The following is a 16,325-nucleotide window of genomic DNA, read 5'->3' as shown; positions in this document are numbered from 1 at the left end:
GAAAGTCAGAAAATAGAGACCAGAATCTCAAATAAGTCTCCTCACTAACCAAACATGCTTTGTGCAGCTTTCATATGCAAACACAGTAATATTAAACATTAAATTATACATATCATTTTTTAGAACATTAAAAACCCTACATTTGACCAAGACAATAGCAGCTGTACTGCTGAGACAAAAGGTGTAAATAGGAAATACCCAGTGCAGAGCAGAAGATCATAGAAGGCATATTTGACTCCTCTTTCAGTACACAGACTCACTCCCAGGGATATGCAGCTCAGGACTTTCAGAGCATTAGCAGTACATTTCATAGACTTTGATGTATTCTTCTTTCATTAATTTGTCTATTCATCAAAATCTTAGTACTCAGAATTTCCTGTAAAATTTACTGTCACTCTTTTGCTATGCTGTATGAAGATGTACTTCCGTGGTTTGTTGTGAACCATCCATCCTCTTAAAACACTTTGAAGAAGTCCTTTGCTATCAGCAGAGGGACAGACATTTCTACAAGTTATTAATTTGGATGCTTGATAAATGCGCAATGCCACATATCTGTATGACTGTACAACTTCACATGCACATATTTAGACCTAGATATTTTACTCTAGTATATCACAAGCACAAAACACAAATTTGACAGAATTTTCTATCAAGATAGCTGCCTTAAGAAAGCATCACCTGAAAAAGGGTGAGCACATCAGTTTCATTTCTAACACACGGTATTCTGGTCAATGAAGCATACCATTTTCAAACCACTGATTATATAAGCCATAACATGACATCTATGTAAAATAAAACTTTGCTATCAGACAAATCTCTTCTTATACAAGGTTCTGGTACAAGTACCTTGTGTAACAAGGCTTCTGATTGACAGCCTAGTTACTATAAGCTAAAAGCCTGGTTTTACAACAGAAGCAAAGACAGACTTCACAAGAGAGGGAGGGGAGAAACCTGACACTGATGACGATACGGAATGAGAGAAGTCTAGTAATTTGGAGCACAGAGAATTTTACAAGCCATATACGTAAAATACTTCACCACTTAATTTTTGTTTTGGGACCTAAATTAAATTAGAAACCCATACAGCTTCTATTGCAATAATTTTAATAAAACAATGCTACAGCTTTCTCTATCAAGTCGAGAATATATTATTTTATCTAATATATTTATTCCAGTATTTCATACATGTATAGCACTTTATGTTCAAAAGATACTTCAGTACATTCTTTCTTAATTAATATTTACTTAGTAGAAACCCCTATCTAAAAGTGACACTAATTATTAAAACCATCTGTTACAGTAAATGTTTAAATCCTCAGAGACAGAACTGTATCCTTGTTATATGAAAGGCTTAGTACATTTCAGATGTTCAAATAAAAAAAAAAGGTTAATAAAAAATTCAGAGATCACTGAATAAATTTGTAAGTTTTCTTTAAAAGGAAATACAAGCAAGAAGCTAGCACAAAGAAGAAATGTCTGGAAACAATAAATACAAGCATATCTGCAAGGAGCTAACAGGTACAAGAAAAGCTAAACAAATACTATCAGAAACCAGATATATACAGCAGCATTGCTATAAATACTACTTCTATTAAATTAGAGGTGACAGCAGCCCAAAGCTGTTTCCTATTTGAAATTAGCCAGTCTAATCCACGTCCATTAAAAACAGTGGAAAAGAATAATTTACTTGAACTCAAGTCAGATGAGACTCAACCAGTTACTGAGTTTATTCTACTTACTTTCTAATGAAAATTTTATAAAATTAGTCTTCTAAGTGAAACCATGGTCCCTAGGAAGACACGAGCAATATCCAGTTGCTGGTGCTGCAAGTATGTAAATAATCCTCATTTCTAGTAGTCGTCATGTTACTGGTGCAAAAGGTTTTAACAACTGCAAATTACTTAGATGAAAACCTGGAAGTTGTTTGTAGCAACTACTATAGCACTTTTGGTGTTTTCACAGCTTTAAGTCCACAAGAAAAAGCTGGCATCACAAAGATGCTCTAACACAAGTATTTCCAAAGGCACGAGCACTCAAGTTTTTCCTATCAAAGTATGGTATGATCGTCTCCCACCTGGAAACACAAAACTTGACACTCTAAGAAAGAATAAGTGTTTTCTTTGCATCCTAGTTATCTGGCTTTTCAGAGAGCCAGCCTCTTCCAATTAATTCTCTGAATATAAATATTGAGAAGACACTGGGTAAACACAGGAAATGGAGCTTTTGTCACCTGTAGCTGGTGTATATATGAACTGCTACACACTTTTTTCATTCCACAGATCTTTCAGTCCCAAGGCAAAAGAAAATGAGTAGCAGAGTAGTCAGCCAAAAAATCCAAAGTAAAAAATCTCTTATAACCGTATCTCTTTTCTGACAAACTAAAAACTTTTATTAAAAGAGCTTACTTATTAGCATAAGCAGCAATTAGCATAACAAAAAACCTACAAATTGTTTACTGGCTAAACTAAGTAAGTAATAACAATGAAATTTGCAGACTTCATTTTTACACCTCACAGAGATGTAGACTAGTCATGTTTTCAGGAAGCTGATGAATAGCTTTAGTTTGCTTTATTTTACAAGTTTGCCAAATCTTAAGAGCCATACTGTGAAGTTAAATATAATATATTACAAAATGTGTAATTTTGGAAATTCTCGCCTTTTTGAAGAATTCAATTGTGGTAAAAAAATCATGTGCCTAACTGCAACACAATGGGTGAAATTAGTTATTATTTCAAGAGTACTGGGTCTGGGAAGTGCTTGGCATTGCAAAGGTGATCTCATTTTCACAGAATCTTCTAGGTTGGAAGGGACCTTAAAGACCAACCGTCAACCTAATTTTGACAAAAATAAACACCCACACAACAAATCGCCATGAGCATTCCATGTTTAAATTTCAGTACTGCATTAACTTAAAGTCCATAGAGCATTTATATCTACAAACATAAATGAGCTCCAAAAATTATAAAGCTATCTAAAAAAAACAGTACTTCAAAAGCACTTTACTTTAGAATTCAAATACTATGCAAAAATCAATACATTATTCAGTTAAACAAGCTGTTTATGAGAAAGATCACTTTCTACTCTTTATGTAACTTTCTGTTCCAGTCATTGCCTTCTCCATATTATAAAAAGTCATGGAATTTCCTAAGAGGCAAACACCAACAATTGTATTTAACTTGACAGTATGCTTGCCTTCATTTGACAGCTCTCAAACTAGTAAATGGCAGTCAACAAAGGGTAACACCTTGGTTTTTTGTTTTGGTTTCTAAACATACTGATTCCATGTTAAATTAATAATCCTGATTTTATCAAGATAGAATTATGTTATTATAGAAAAATAATTTTTGACCTAAACAGTTTGCCCCTTTCAGGAAGTTTTAAAAATAGGTCAACTTTATTATTAAGTTGTACTAAAAAAATTACTTGTCCATCAAGTTTAAGAATCCAGCACATGCATTTTTATAATAGTCTTATAGTCTATATATTTTATAATAGTCTTAAAATTGCTTTATAAACAATTTTATAATATAAGCTTTATCTTCACAAGCAATCAGTTATCCTTCTAACAAATAACACCCTATAAAGCATATTTTAAAAACCCCTCACTTGTAGTCAAATATTACCACAGAATTATGTAAAGTAATGAATTTACTATGGTTATACACCTCCCACGCAAATAAGCTTGGAAGAAGTGCAACAAGGAAATACGTGCTGCCTTAACAAGCAGAACCTGAAGTTAGTCATCTTTGAGTGTGGGGTTGCTTATCTTATACCTGATATCAGAATCAGGCTCAAACAGCAATAGCAGTTCCAAAGAGTAATATTTGACAAGCATCAATGTGCAATAACATAAGATTACTGTCATTTATCCTTAAGAAGATACTCCTTTTGCAAATCTGGTTCTATGTATCATTTAAAAAAAAAAAAAATCAAATGCTTATTCTTAAAGCAAAGAAAAGCTTTTACATTTACAGACATACACACATACACATAAATACATATATACTAAAAGACAACAGCAGCAATGGTAGCTTCAGGTTGGAGAGAGTGTAACAGTAGCTTCAGTATAAAGCAAAAGGTCACTATGCAAGTTATCTGTAACACTGAAATGAAGCTGACAGCTATGACAATTTTTATTTTTTTTTTGCACAAGCATTATGCAATCTCCTTTAAGCTCAATCAGGCATTCAGCTTCCAAAAGCAGCTGAGCTGTGCTTTGGAAAATAAAGAACTTCCTTGCTGTGTACACTTGCCATTCAATTTATAAATATAGAAGAGATCACAGATGATGAGTCAAATATTTTGAAGGATTTTGTCTAAAGTAGTTTACACAGCAGAGAATGGTATGCTTGCACAATTTATGCAGAAGTTACATTTCACACACTTTCCCAGAAATTCTCATAGCAGAAGCCAATGGAATAGGAAGCTCAGCTTAACGTCATTTGCAAAATGAATTATGTACAAAGGTAAACTGTGTTTTCATTGTACATATTTATATTTTGGGGCCCTGGTTCTGCTCATTTACAACACTGTAAGCCAAATTACACGAACACGATACTACTATAAGCAAAAGAAGATCTGGTTATTTTAATAGGATCTAGTAAATTGATTCCATCTTCCACTGTAATAAGTCACCAGGTGAGAAGCACATTGGTCTTACTAAGTTTCACTGTAAGGCTTACTTTGTCTCTGTTCTGACCAGAAGGTTGTTTTGGGGAGGCGGGGAGAAGAACCCTCATGCCAAATCAAGTGAAGTGTCAGCTGTGGCAAGTAAAATCTATCAGACAGCATAAACTGCATTTTTGGGAGTCGATGAGGTTGTGTCTTGCCAGAAAGGCATTAAAGTAACCATCAAAAAACAAGAGAGTAAAAGGAGGGATAATACTCGTGTTAGACTACATTAGAAAGAAGAACTGAAGAATCTTCCTCTCCAACTCCCCTTCTCAATTACTGTAGCTTCAGAGGTGGAATATATAAGAACGTGAATGAATTTTCAAGTCTCCTACCTCATTATTTGGGTCTTGAATGACCTTATAAAGAGCTGGTACCAGTGTTTTTTTTCGGTGCAATGTAGCTGCATAGCTGGAAATTTGTGTTTCAGGTAATGCCTAAAGAAAAAAAGGGGAAAAAAAAAAGTGTTACCCTGCTAAATCAATACTTCCAAGTATTAAAGATCTCCACAAAAGGATTCAGTCTCATCCCAACATCAAGAAAAATTCCTGAAGTTCAGTAATTTTTTCAGATTTGTAACCTAGTTCATTCAGTAGCAATCCTTCTCTATATGAATAGTATTTTTGGGCACATACCGGCTTTATGGGTTAAATCCAAAAGCAGTTTCAGATTTGTCTTCTATAAAATCATTTGCTCCAGCCTGATATGATGACTCTGTCTTTTGATATTCTGTATTTAATAGGCACTTTTCAAAGTCTTCATCTAATCAATGAGGGAAAAAACTTCTTTACTTTGAGGGTGCCAGAGCACTGGAACAGGCTGCCCAGAGAGGTTGTGGAGTCTCCTCTGGAGATACTCAAAACCCGCCTGGATGTGTCCCTGTCCAGCCTGCTCTGGGTGACCCTGCTTCAGCAGGGGGTTGGACTAGATGATTTCTGAAGGTCCCTTCCAATCCCTACCATTCTGTGATTCTGTGAACATGAATTATTTAAGACGTATGGATGACCTAGAATGAATGTGAATAGCCTCGAGTCCCACCAAGCAACCACATCTGTGGATTTTGCATCCTTGGCTCATCCTTTGGGCATTACCATGTATTTCACTCAGCAGCATAATTATCAACATGCAAAATAGATTAAAGATACTTCAGGTTCTTCATGAAAAAAAAAATTCATTTTAAACAGACCATAGGAAAAAAACAGCGAAATATTTTAAATATTTTTTTAAAATTCCAAACAGTTCTACTAGCTTTTTAAAAATAAAAAAGTTGCTCAATTAGAAATTCAGGCAGCATTATCTAGCTGTTAAATTCTATCATCCTGATCTACATAGAAATATATGCTTTAAAAAAAAAAACACATCGCTATAGTAGTGTTTTGCTCTACAATAATAAATTACTATTATGCCTATGCACTGTATATTATGTAGCAGCTTACTCATTTACATAGCCCTTTGTATGCTTTATGCGTTACAAGAAGTTGAAAGATCAAGAAACAGATATCTTAAATGTTAATTATTGGATATTTAAAAAAAAATAAACATCAGTGTTCTGTGGCATAAACGCAATGATATAGCTATCATTCATCTTCTCAGCTCACCTTGAATTCTGACAGCCATTCTTCCACGACACCTCGTTCTGATCCCAGCATTTTCTTACTACTTTTGCTTCTCTCTTACCTTTAGAAGATAAAGGAAAAAGAAAGTAAATAAGAGTTCTGGCAGCAAAATGGTTTTGTAAAATCCTACCCCAATCCTACACCCTGTTAACGTATTTCCAATGGAATTACATAATACCAAAAATAGGAAAAGTTGCATTTTGGACAACTGGTCTCCTTTTATAGCAATGACTACACTGTTCTCTTCAGACTTCTAGTCAAAAGTACTGCACATTAATGGGGGAGGAAGAAAAAGAAGGATTCGGTGCTTCAGGCCAAAATGTACATTATTTAAGACAGACAAATGATCCCATTCTTGCTCCCTTACTGAATATAATACAAAGAAAAGATGAGTGGAACAAAGTAAAGAGCACCATGGAACAAATCATGTGAGATACTGTAATGACAGTTCTAGATACAGCTCGAAGTAAAGCATAAAGTTTCATAAAACCAGTTATTAGAAATCCTAGTAGCAGAACTTCACTCCTTAAACTTTGTTCTTAAAGAGTTTTGAGGCTTCTCATTCAAACAGCAAGATTTAGTTCTTCTAAAAGTACACTGGAATTCTCAGAAAGAAAAAAAAGGAAAACTGGCAAGGACAACTGTTGTTGTTATTTTCCATTTTATTTACAACAGTCATATTCTAACATCTTTTGAATTCTCATCAATTTAATTCTCAAGGCAATAGCAACAATGTTTAAAACACAAGGCATCATTAGACATCTTTGCTTTGCTTGATGTTTAAATAGGTCTAAGCAAAAGGATCTTTTTGTCTTTCTGCGTGATCTCAGTACAGGTTGGCAATTCCTGGGAGTCATTAAGGTTCCAGAAAATTTTAATATAATGAAGTGAAATGAAGCTGTAGACTAATACTAGAGACTAAAACCTAAGAATAGTGACCTGAAAAGGGACAAAATGAGGAGACTGTAGAATACAAGAGCTGTTTGAAGCCATACTAGACATACGAAGAAAGCGATTCTTAGTTAAGGTTTCATCAAAAGTTTATTTTTGACAGGGCCTGCTGGTTAACAGCTGCCTGAACAGAAACAAGAAACGGAAAATCTGTGAAGGGACACTCTATTTTAAGAAATATTGTAGTTCACTGTTGTTTGTTTAAAAGTTCATATTGCTACGCAATAATTACATGCAACAAAGCTGTCAGACACTGCCATATACATCTTTACCAGATTTTCCCTAAAAACTACAAATACCCCTCAGTTTCAAACCCCTCCCCTTTTTTTTTTTTTTTTAATATATTTTTCCTTCAATACAGTCAATTTTTTCTGAAGTTCTTTTAGCCTAGGATGGGAAACAAAAAAAGTGAAACAGTTCCACAACCAGGTGATAACAAGACGAAGACTGCTACAATCATCTTTAATCCCATAAACACTAATGCTTATCAACTTCATACAAGTGTTGTCAAGAATATACTAAGTGCTACTATTTGCAGAATTGGTTGTAAAATTCGTAAGAAAAAGGCAGGTGAACATACAGTGAATTATTTACTTTTTACAATTTTTCTGCAGATACATTTTGAAAATTATTTAGTCTCAACCAAAAGTTATGGGTTTGATACACAAGTTACATCATGGAAATCCTACAAAAAATGTCCTTTAGATAGCCATACTACATGACTGGAATCGCCTGGTTGGTCTCAGAACATACTTGTTTTGAATTCTGAAAGTATTTAATAAATGAAAAATGAAGTTAAATAGGATATAGAAATTTTGTTGGGAAGTTGTGCGTTCAATGCTAGCAACTTTGTATGAACAGGGCTACATTTAGCATTTAGTATGGCCCTTGGCAGCAAGTCATTCAGAGAATACAAACTCCTGTGGGTAAGGAACTGCCTCAGATTTCTATAAACATGTTTAAATATCCTAAAAGATATCAGTTTTTAAAATAAAATTAATAAAATAAAATTAAAATTGCAACATTCAACTTTACCTCTTTAAAAAAGTCAGTTTTCTAAAGGAGGAAGAGGAGAAGGAATACAGCAGTTTTTCAACCTGGGATGCATTTGTCAAGCCTTCAAGTACTGCCCTGTTTTCTGAAAGGTGAAAAGAAACTCTGATGATCAAAAAATAGGGAAAAATACAGTTAAGCAAAGCAAACAGGAATGTATATATTTTTTGACCTTAGAAGTTGAAGTTTAGCAAATCCACTGAAGCATATTTGGGTCCTTCCATAACAAAGCAATTTTCCATTAATAAATAAATACATAGATAGACAAACAAATAAATAAATGACTTGTTGCTTCAGCAGAGGGATGAAGAGAGGGGTTGCCTTCATCCAACAAGAAAGGCTTTGTCACCTATGTGGAAAAACCCTATGTATCAGTGGTACTACAAGCACACTGGAAATGAAAACCAAAGCACTATTTCTCACAAAGAACAGTGCAGAAAAATGCAGAAATGCAGAAATGCAGAATGAAAAAAGAAAAAAAAAAAAGGAGTAATACACACAATAAAATGTGAGCTGAATCAATATCCTGACTTTGGAGAACACGGACCTCTTGTATGTAATATATTAAAGACCCTTACTATCACTGTTCTTAATACATATTCCTTACAGAGCCAAAATTTCAATGTCATTGCAAAAATCATGCATTACACTGAAGTTCAACTTTCACTGCAGGATCCCTTCACACTGAGCATGAGGTAAACAACACTCAAATGAGGTGCCTCTAGGTAATTTAGAGCATTTCAGTATCTGGAGGCCTCTAATAGGAAACCGAAGTACACAAACAATGGGTGTATCCCGTTCCATGCTGCTTATTCAATTAATTACTTTTCCAAATTACTGAATTACTACAAGGTTCCTTTTTTTCCTTCCCTTCCCTTCTCCATACTAATTAGAGATATGCTAACATAACAGCAGGTACCCATCCTTTTCAGGCTATAGTGCAAGTGAACACTTTTATCACAAGTTGGTATACACAAATCAACGTGGTATATGAATTTTTTAAAATCAACTGTTTGGGGTTTTTTTCTTAATATGCAATGCCTTGCAGAAATCTTAAATAATACATTCCTGAATTAAAGTCAAATCCTCTTCTTTTCCTGGCAATATTTATGAAGGTTTTGAAAAACAAATTTCTACCTTATAGGCACACTGTAGCTGATTACATACAGATTTTTAAATATGCACAGGACACCTGAAAGACAAATAGATGTATGCATTTAACTTACTATCAGTAGTTTCTTGCAATTATCAGGCATGCATCTTCAAGACAGAATATCAGGTCTAGAAGACTTGATTCAGGACTTCTAGAAGCTTCCAAATAGAAACTAGCTTCCCAATGCTAGAAACAACCCTTACGTCCAGACATGATCCCTGATATACACTACTGTCTAGAAATGTCATGGACTCCCAACTAGCTCTAAGTTATCATGCTTGCTACCTAGAGGTTCAGTTATACCTAACCTGCTATCCCTAGAGTCAAAACCAAAGATACAGATCCTGGAAGTTCCCCAGGCAGGCCCTTTCAGAGCTGCATTAAGTTAGAAATAATTTTTTCCTGGATAGGAACTGAAGTTATTGTAGTCCCAAAGCAAGAATCTCATATATATACCAGCAAATCAGACAGAGGAACTTCTATTTCTGTACAGGTTTCCCCACAAAAGAACTAAGCACAGGCAGATGTGCACAGACCTGGTTGGAGAATCAGGCTGTAACAATTCAAAATTTTTCACTTGCTTTTCAGTTTGCTTACCAAATATATGTATATAGATAGATATAGATATATCTGCAGGTTTTCTAGAATTCAATTTAACTGGACCATAATAATAATTAAAAAAATTTATATAGCATCATAGATGATGTGTGTGGCTTCAAACTGTTCTACACATAGAGAACAGTAAATAACTTTTCTTAAATCAGAGGCAAACATCAGCTGTAACTCACAGCCAAACATTCCCCTCTCCTTTAAATGATTATTTCAGCTTGGAAGATTCTGTTAAAATCTGGCAGCAAGTAGCTGCTCTTCTCCAGCACTGTATCAATTCGAGAGATTACATCGACTGTATGAAGCTGACTACTTCCTTGGAAAAACTTTGCAAGGGGGAATTAAGATTATGCTTAGAAACAAACTAACAAAACCCCAAACCCGACAACAGCAAAAAATACCAAAACACAAATCCTCCTTCTCTTTACACTGCAGTGAACAGCAATATGTATGAAACTACAGCACAGCTCCACCATAAAAGCAAAATGTGCATTCAATAAAGCTACACTGAACACCAAATACTATTATGTATTTTAAGTAGCAACAAGCGTTCTTTGCTCTTTAGCACAATTCAGAGTAAGACTGCGGGGAGGCACTAAACAAACTAACTATGGCAGAAATAAGGAAATACACAAGGCTATTAAGAAGCACATACATTAGGCAAGTAAAAACATAGTAGTTTAGAGTAAGAGAATACTACTACAAGTAAGCAAAAGCAACGAATTGAAGGATTAGCAATCCTCCCGAGTCAGGATTCAGCCTTGCATATCTAAAGAAATTACAAAACCACCAAGAGTCACAAGAATGATTCAAATGCTCTACTGCACGGTATTAAGATCCCAATGTTCCTACTACAGTAAATCAAAATTGTCAAGTATCATAATGGCATAACACCTAGCTGACCTAAGAAACTAACTCCTCTTATAGCTGTCTATTGAACCTTACACAAAGTCCACATACAGCTGTTTGTCAAATAAGTCAACTCACAAAGTTAAAAACTGAACCTATGCTGGTGTCAAAATTCGGGTGCAGTTTGATATTATAGTTAAGCCCATCTAGTGGCTAGGTACCATGAAAAAGGTCCCCTCCAGCATCCCATATACTTCTCTCCCAACATTTGTGCCACTCATTGATGTTCAAGCAAGTCCTTTCTGGGGACTCCCTCTGGTTTAAGCCAGATTCAGAAGCAAAGCTGTATCTGCTGCCTAGGAAAGCAGCCATCTTGAGAACAACTGCTGAAGCACTGAGCTTAAGCTATGCCCTTTAAGAACAATGCCAGAAACAACATCCGCTGCACAATGTTTTGGTTTTTTTTACATGTGATACAGTAAGATTTTAAGAGTTCGACTTTGAAAAAGCAGAATTTTTGTTAAGGTTGTATGTGATAAACTCAAAAGTTTGCAAAAAATATGAGGCATCTTCCACAGGAATCTTCTGCTTATTCATCCCTGAAGAAAAGGACACTGCACAGTGCTTTTTGTATATTTGTTAGGAGAATGGGGGCCACCTCTACTGTACACTCCACCTATTTTCTCTCAACAAATATTCTACACACTGTTTTGTGTGATTGCTTATATATAAATACAGCTAGTTGTTCTGATGCTTTCAGAATGGTTTTTGACAGGGTATACATTAAAGACCAATAATATGAATTATATCTCGGGATGAAAAGCACCTTATGGGTCAGTTTTGCACCACATTTATAGAAAAATATAAACACAAACTATTCATTTCTCCAACGGTACATTTGCATCCTTCTTGGAAGACTTTCAGATGGTAAAGCTTGCTTTGCCCATGTGGCTTGAAAAGGACGTAGACATGTAGCCCATGTCACTTTTGCGAGAGAGGAACCCGAGCACAACAGCTATGTGACTGTCTCAGCCTGACACACAGGCTGTACTCCAGGATTTTCACATGACCATGTCTAAAAAGCACTTCTCGTGCTTACATTCACTCCCTGGTTTGCTGTACCTCTAGGAAAAATAAATAAACAAATAAATATACATTAAGCACCATGTGTGTGTGTCTTTAAAATAAACTGTTTCAACTGCATTAAATCCTGTGCATATTGATTCAAAGTTCAGCAGTCTGAACTAACATTACTGAATTTCATTTCCAGAGTGTTCACATCTTTCCCAAAGCAAACAAAATACAGGGAATAAGAGATTTCTCACATTAATTTCTAAAAGACTAGAATACTTTTTCCCTACTATGGCTCTAAGGTTTTTAGAACATGCAGGAAGGATAATAATGAAGGAGAAATTTAGTTACTAGTAACAGTAATAATTTAATATACTAAAATATTTTTACATACAGACTGATTGTTAAGATTCCTTAAATACCAAACAAGCAGCAAGCTTAAATTGATACTAAAGCATAGAACTGAAAAGTTATGGTTGGGAACACAGGCACTCAATGTTAAAATCAAATATAAAAATAATTTACTAAAAAGCTTCTCAAAAAAAGCGCTTAAAATAATAATTTTAAACGGTTTTCTAACCTTATTCATTTGAGATAATGGGGCAGAACATGAGACATTAAGGCTGTTAGACCTGGAATCTCTAGGCTTAAAGTTACAATATTCTGTTCTCAAACTAAGTCACAGTCTCGCATCGTGCATTTGCCAATTCTAGTTGAGATCTAAACAGAATTTCACCAAGCAAAAGCACACTCCTAGCTCGTGCTATGCACACAAAAAAGTATGAAACCATGGGTTAACTCCTGATGTTAACACATGAGCTGCCTAGACATTTAAGAACCTAACTTTCATTGGGATGAGATAGCACTTCACAACTTTAAGTTTCTAGGTGTACTTATGATGACAGTTTGGGGAAGATTAGACTAATTATAAAATACATATAAACCAAGAGAAAATGAGAACGAAGTTACCAATAGACTGAAATATCATGAGATTATGTTTGAATTACAGTCCTTTTATTTGCTTATCTAGACATAGATCCCCATTTTAAACACATTTCATATAATTCACTATTCTCTGTATTGTCAAAGTCTGAAATAAAACTTGCTACAGTAATGTACTACCAAAACAGTGAAATATAAACGTCTGATAATCATCCAAGAACTTTTGACTTCTACAGTAATAGACATTAAATGGTTTAATCAACTTCTCTCATGAGACAGCATGTTTTTCACTTACATTCAGAGTAAAAACATACTGACTAAACAAATTATTATTTTCCAGTCTGCATTTAAACGAGTAGCCAAGATCAAATTGCAACAGCAAAATGATTACCCAAATAATCAGAGGAAACATCCCTCACCATACAAATACACCAAATATTACTGTGAAGATTAAAAAGAAAAAGAAAGTGCTACTACTTAGGTATTAATAACTGTTGACATTTAAGAAAATCTAACTATGCAGAAGTTTCTTTGTTGGTGGTTTGTATTTCATTTGGTTGGTTTTGGGTTTTTTTTGCTTGTTTGTTTGAAAGAAGCCAGGATTTCATACTGGCTTCAAAGTACATGGGGGAGGTTACACAAACAGGACATGCACTCCAAGAATGAATCCTTTTTTGGTTTTTTGCCATTATATACTAGATATCATGATGTATATAATTGAGTCTTATCTGCATGATGAATAACAATATTATATATTTTTACCACAGAGGCTATGGCAAGACTATTTTGCAATTAAAACCTGGTCTGTCTCAACAAAACGAACAAAGCTTCAAGCTGCATGATCTCTCTCCAGTGCCACTCATGCAAGAGAACATTAAGTTTTCTTCTTTACTCTTCTTGATGTAAGCTAGCACTTAATTGATACGCTTCACAAAAACTTTTCCTAGGAGCACCTCCTTCATTAATTGTTCGCTATGTAGGCTAATATCAAGCTACATGCTAGACTACATTAAACAGCCATGGTATGGTCTGATTTCCACACTGGAAAAGGGATTGACTCTTAGGCTAATCTGATCCCAAGAGAAAATAAGACCAGCCTTGGGAATGTTCAATTTTGATAGGTTACCTCTTGTACTTATTCAAAAGTATATTTATTATAATATATGTTTCTTATAATCACAAATACCATTGTGATTCCCTTTTATCCATCTACATAAATATATTTTTCTATCACAACCATATTTAATAAACACTTAGATAAGCTGCCATTTTGGTAAGGAAACAAAAAATGAATTTAAAAAACATTGTCCTCAACAAATCAAAATCAGAGCTACAACCACAACTTGGTGTTAGAAACAGGTACAAGTATTGTGCCAGAACTCTTGGCAAAACAGGCCCACAGCACAGAGAAACAGAATGCTACAAGGTACAAAACTGACAAAGGTGGAAATAAACAAAACCTTCTCTGGACAGTTATTAATTTGAATCATCAGCTCAAGAATTCTATTTAATAGAAAGAGAGCCCTCTTCCAACCCCAGTTCTTTGGTAATTTCATTGGAAGCTTAAGCAGACAGACATGCATTCCAACTTTAAAATATAAATGCTGACATATTCTGTATGTGGGATTTGGATTGCCAGCCTTATTAGACAAGCCTTAGTCATGCAAAACAACTTGGATAAGACATTTCTTCCCTGCCCACTCTGACTCACTGGAAAAATCAGGCTAAAAACCTTTTTTTTTTTGGATACCAGCAACAAAGAAAGTTATGTGAAAATGATGGAAGAAAGCCATATCACAGCGAAGACAAAGACAATTGACAATACTCCTGTGAATTTTCATGGTACCATGCTCACACAGTGGGCTCCATTTCTTATTAAAAAGGTCGCATCAATTTCAGCCGCTGCCAAAATAGGGGTAAAGAAAAGACATGGCCCATCTGTTCCAAAAAGCCTTCACTAAGTCATTTTAAGCCCTAAATTATCTTCTGTGCCTTTTCAAGCACCAGAAAGCTCAGCTGCCAAACCTTCTATCTTTCTACAACTACTACAGTAAAATTGTGCTCTGCAGAGACAAAATTGCTGAAGACAAACATTAGGGCAGTGTGAATTAAAATACAACACTGAAAACAGACACTTTATAACAGAATTTAAAGAATTATTTTAAAGCTGATGTTCATTGTATTGCACAGAGTAGTTGTAGAAAGCTACAGAAGTCAGGTGAATAAAGAAAAAAATTATGCCTCAGAGAGTCTAAGAACCTGAATAGAACTCAGTTATACACTTGTAGCTAAATCTCTCTTAAGGAGTTCAGGCAATGAATGAAGCAGAAAAGAGAAGATTTAAGATGATTGAAAAAGTGGAAGAAGACATTTATCTTCTTAATATGAAGAAAGCGCACCTCTACTTAAAGGATTTGGGAAACAAAATATAATAAAGAAATTATCCTGCAGCCTTAAATACAGCAAAACACATGATAATTATTCTATTATGAAGACTCGACGCACTTAAAAATATATATATACACACACACACGTAGGTTAGCCACAGAAATATTACCTTATTCTCTCAGCATCAGTTTCCTTAGAAACAACTTCATGTAGTCATCCTACACTAAACCTAAAACATTCTCTTGTCAGGATCCTGTGTAATAATCCATCCTACGCTGAACAATACAGGCTCATCCTCCCTTTGCATCACTTCACATGCAATAACTCTTCCTATTCTCGTTTCTCTGCAACTCATCGATTTCTTTACTTACGAAAACATTTCCATGCAAATTACTTTCCATGTAACCCTACCTCTCCCAAACACCTTCTTGGTTCACAGTTTTGCTTTATGAAGTAAATTAAATCCAAAAAGACTTAACTAAAGATAGAAAATGCATAGTAAAAATGGAGAAGAAAAAAATCTAGCAGAAAACTAGCACTTACAAAAACCGCAGTTAAGGGATACTCAGTGCTAAGTACTAAAAATGAACAGGCACAAGCTGGGAGAAATCTTGAAACAGAATTTCTGTGGGAACAAAATCAAAACAAAATTCAAAACCAAAACAACAACAAAATCAACAAAAAAACCCCACACCACCAAAAAACCCTAAACACAAGTCAGAATAGGACTGCAAACACTATGATGTGAAGAAAATAAATGTATGCAGGAGCAGTTGTAGAAATATGAACTGTAGATTCTAAGCAGCTTCCCATTTTTGAGCTGTAACATCCTCATTCGATAGAAATAGTTGTCTATTATATTATGAAAATAGCTATAAAAAAAAAGAAGTTCAGTATCAATTCCAGACCAGTAAAATATCAATACATATTTCTCACTGCAGTATCTGCTACTAACTGCAACTCACATGGACTAGAATTTAGGTTACATATTCATTAATTAATTTACCTAACCTTCTTTCTTC

At 34.7% G+C, this 16,325-nt stretch overlaps 1 protein-coding gene across 6 annotated transcripts in view; it reads right to left on the bottom strand.

Moving 5' to 3' along the window:
• Nucleotides 1-16,325, bottom strand: part of FAM126B (family with sequence similarity 126 member B) — a 57,865-nt gene that overhangs the window by 27,033 nt on the left and 14,507 nt on the right. For all 6 annotated transcript variants that reach the window (XM_014954298.1, XM_014954301.1, XM_014954302.1 and 3 more), the window contains 3 exons: nucleotides 8,274-8,376; nucleotides 6,270-6,348; nucleotides 5,007-5,108 (listed from right to left, as the gene is read on the bottom strand). In XM_014954298.1, the coding sequence (XP_014809784.1) occupies nucleotides 5,007-5,108; nucleotides 6,270-6,320 (153 nt within the window). In that variant the 5' untranslated portion in view covers nucleotides 6,321-6,348; nucleotides 8,274-8,376. The remainder of the gene's footprint in view (nucleotides 1-5,006; nucleotides 5,109-6,269; nucleotides 6,349-8,273; nucleotides 8,377-16,325) is intronic.

Source organism: Calidris pugnax, unplaced genomic scaffold (assembly GCF_001431845.1).
Source record: "Calidris pugnax isolate Ruff unplaced genomic scaffold, ASM143184v1 scaffold103, whole genome shotgun sequence".
NCBI classification, from domain to species: Eukaryota; Metazoa; Chordata; class Aves; order Charadriiformes; family Scolopacidae; genus Calidris; species Calidris pugnax.
Note: the sequence above shows the minus strand (reverse complement) of the source record. Positions and strands in the feature narration are given on the sequence as shown.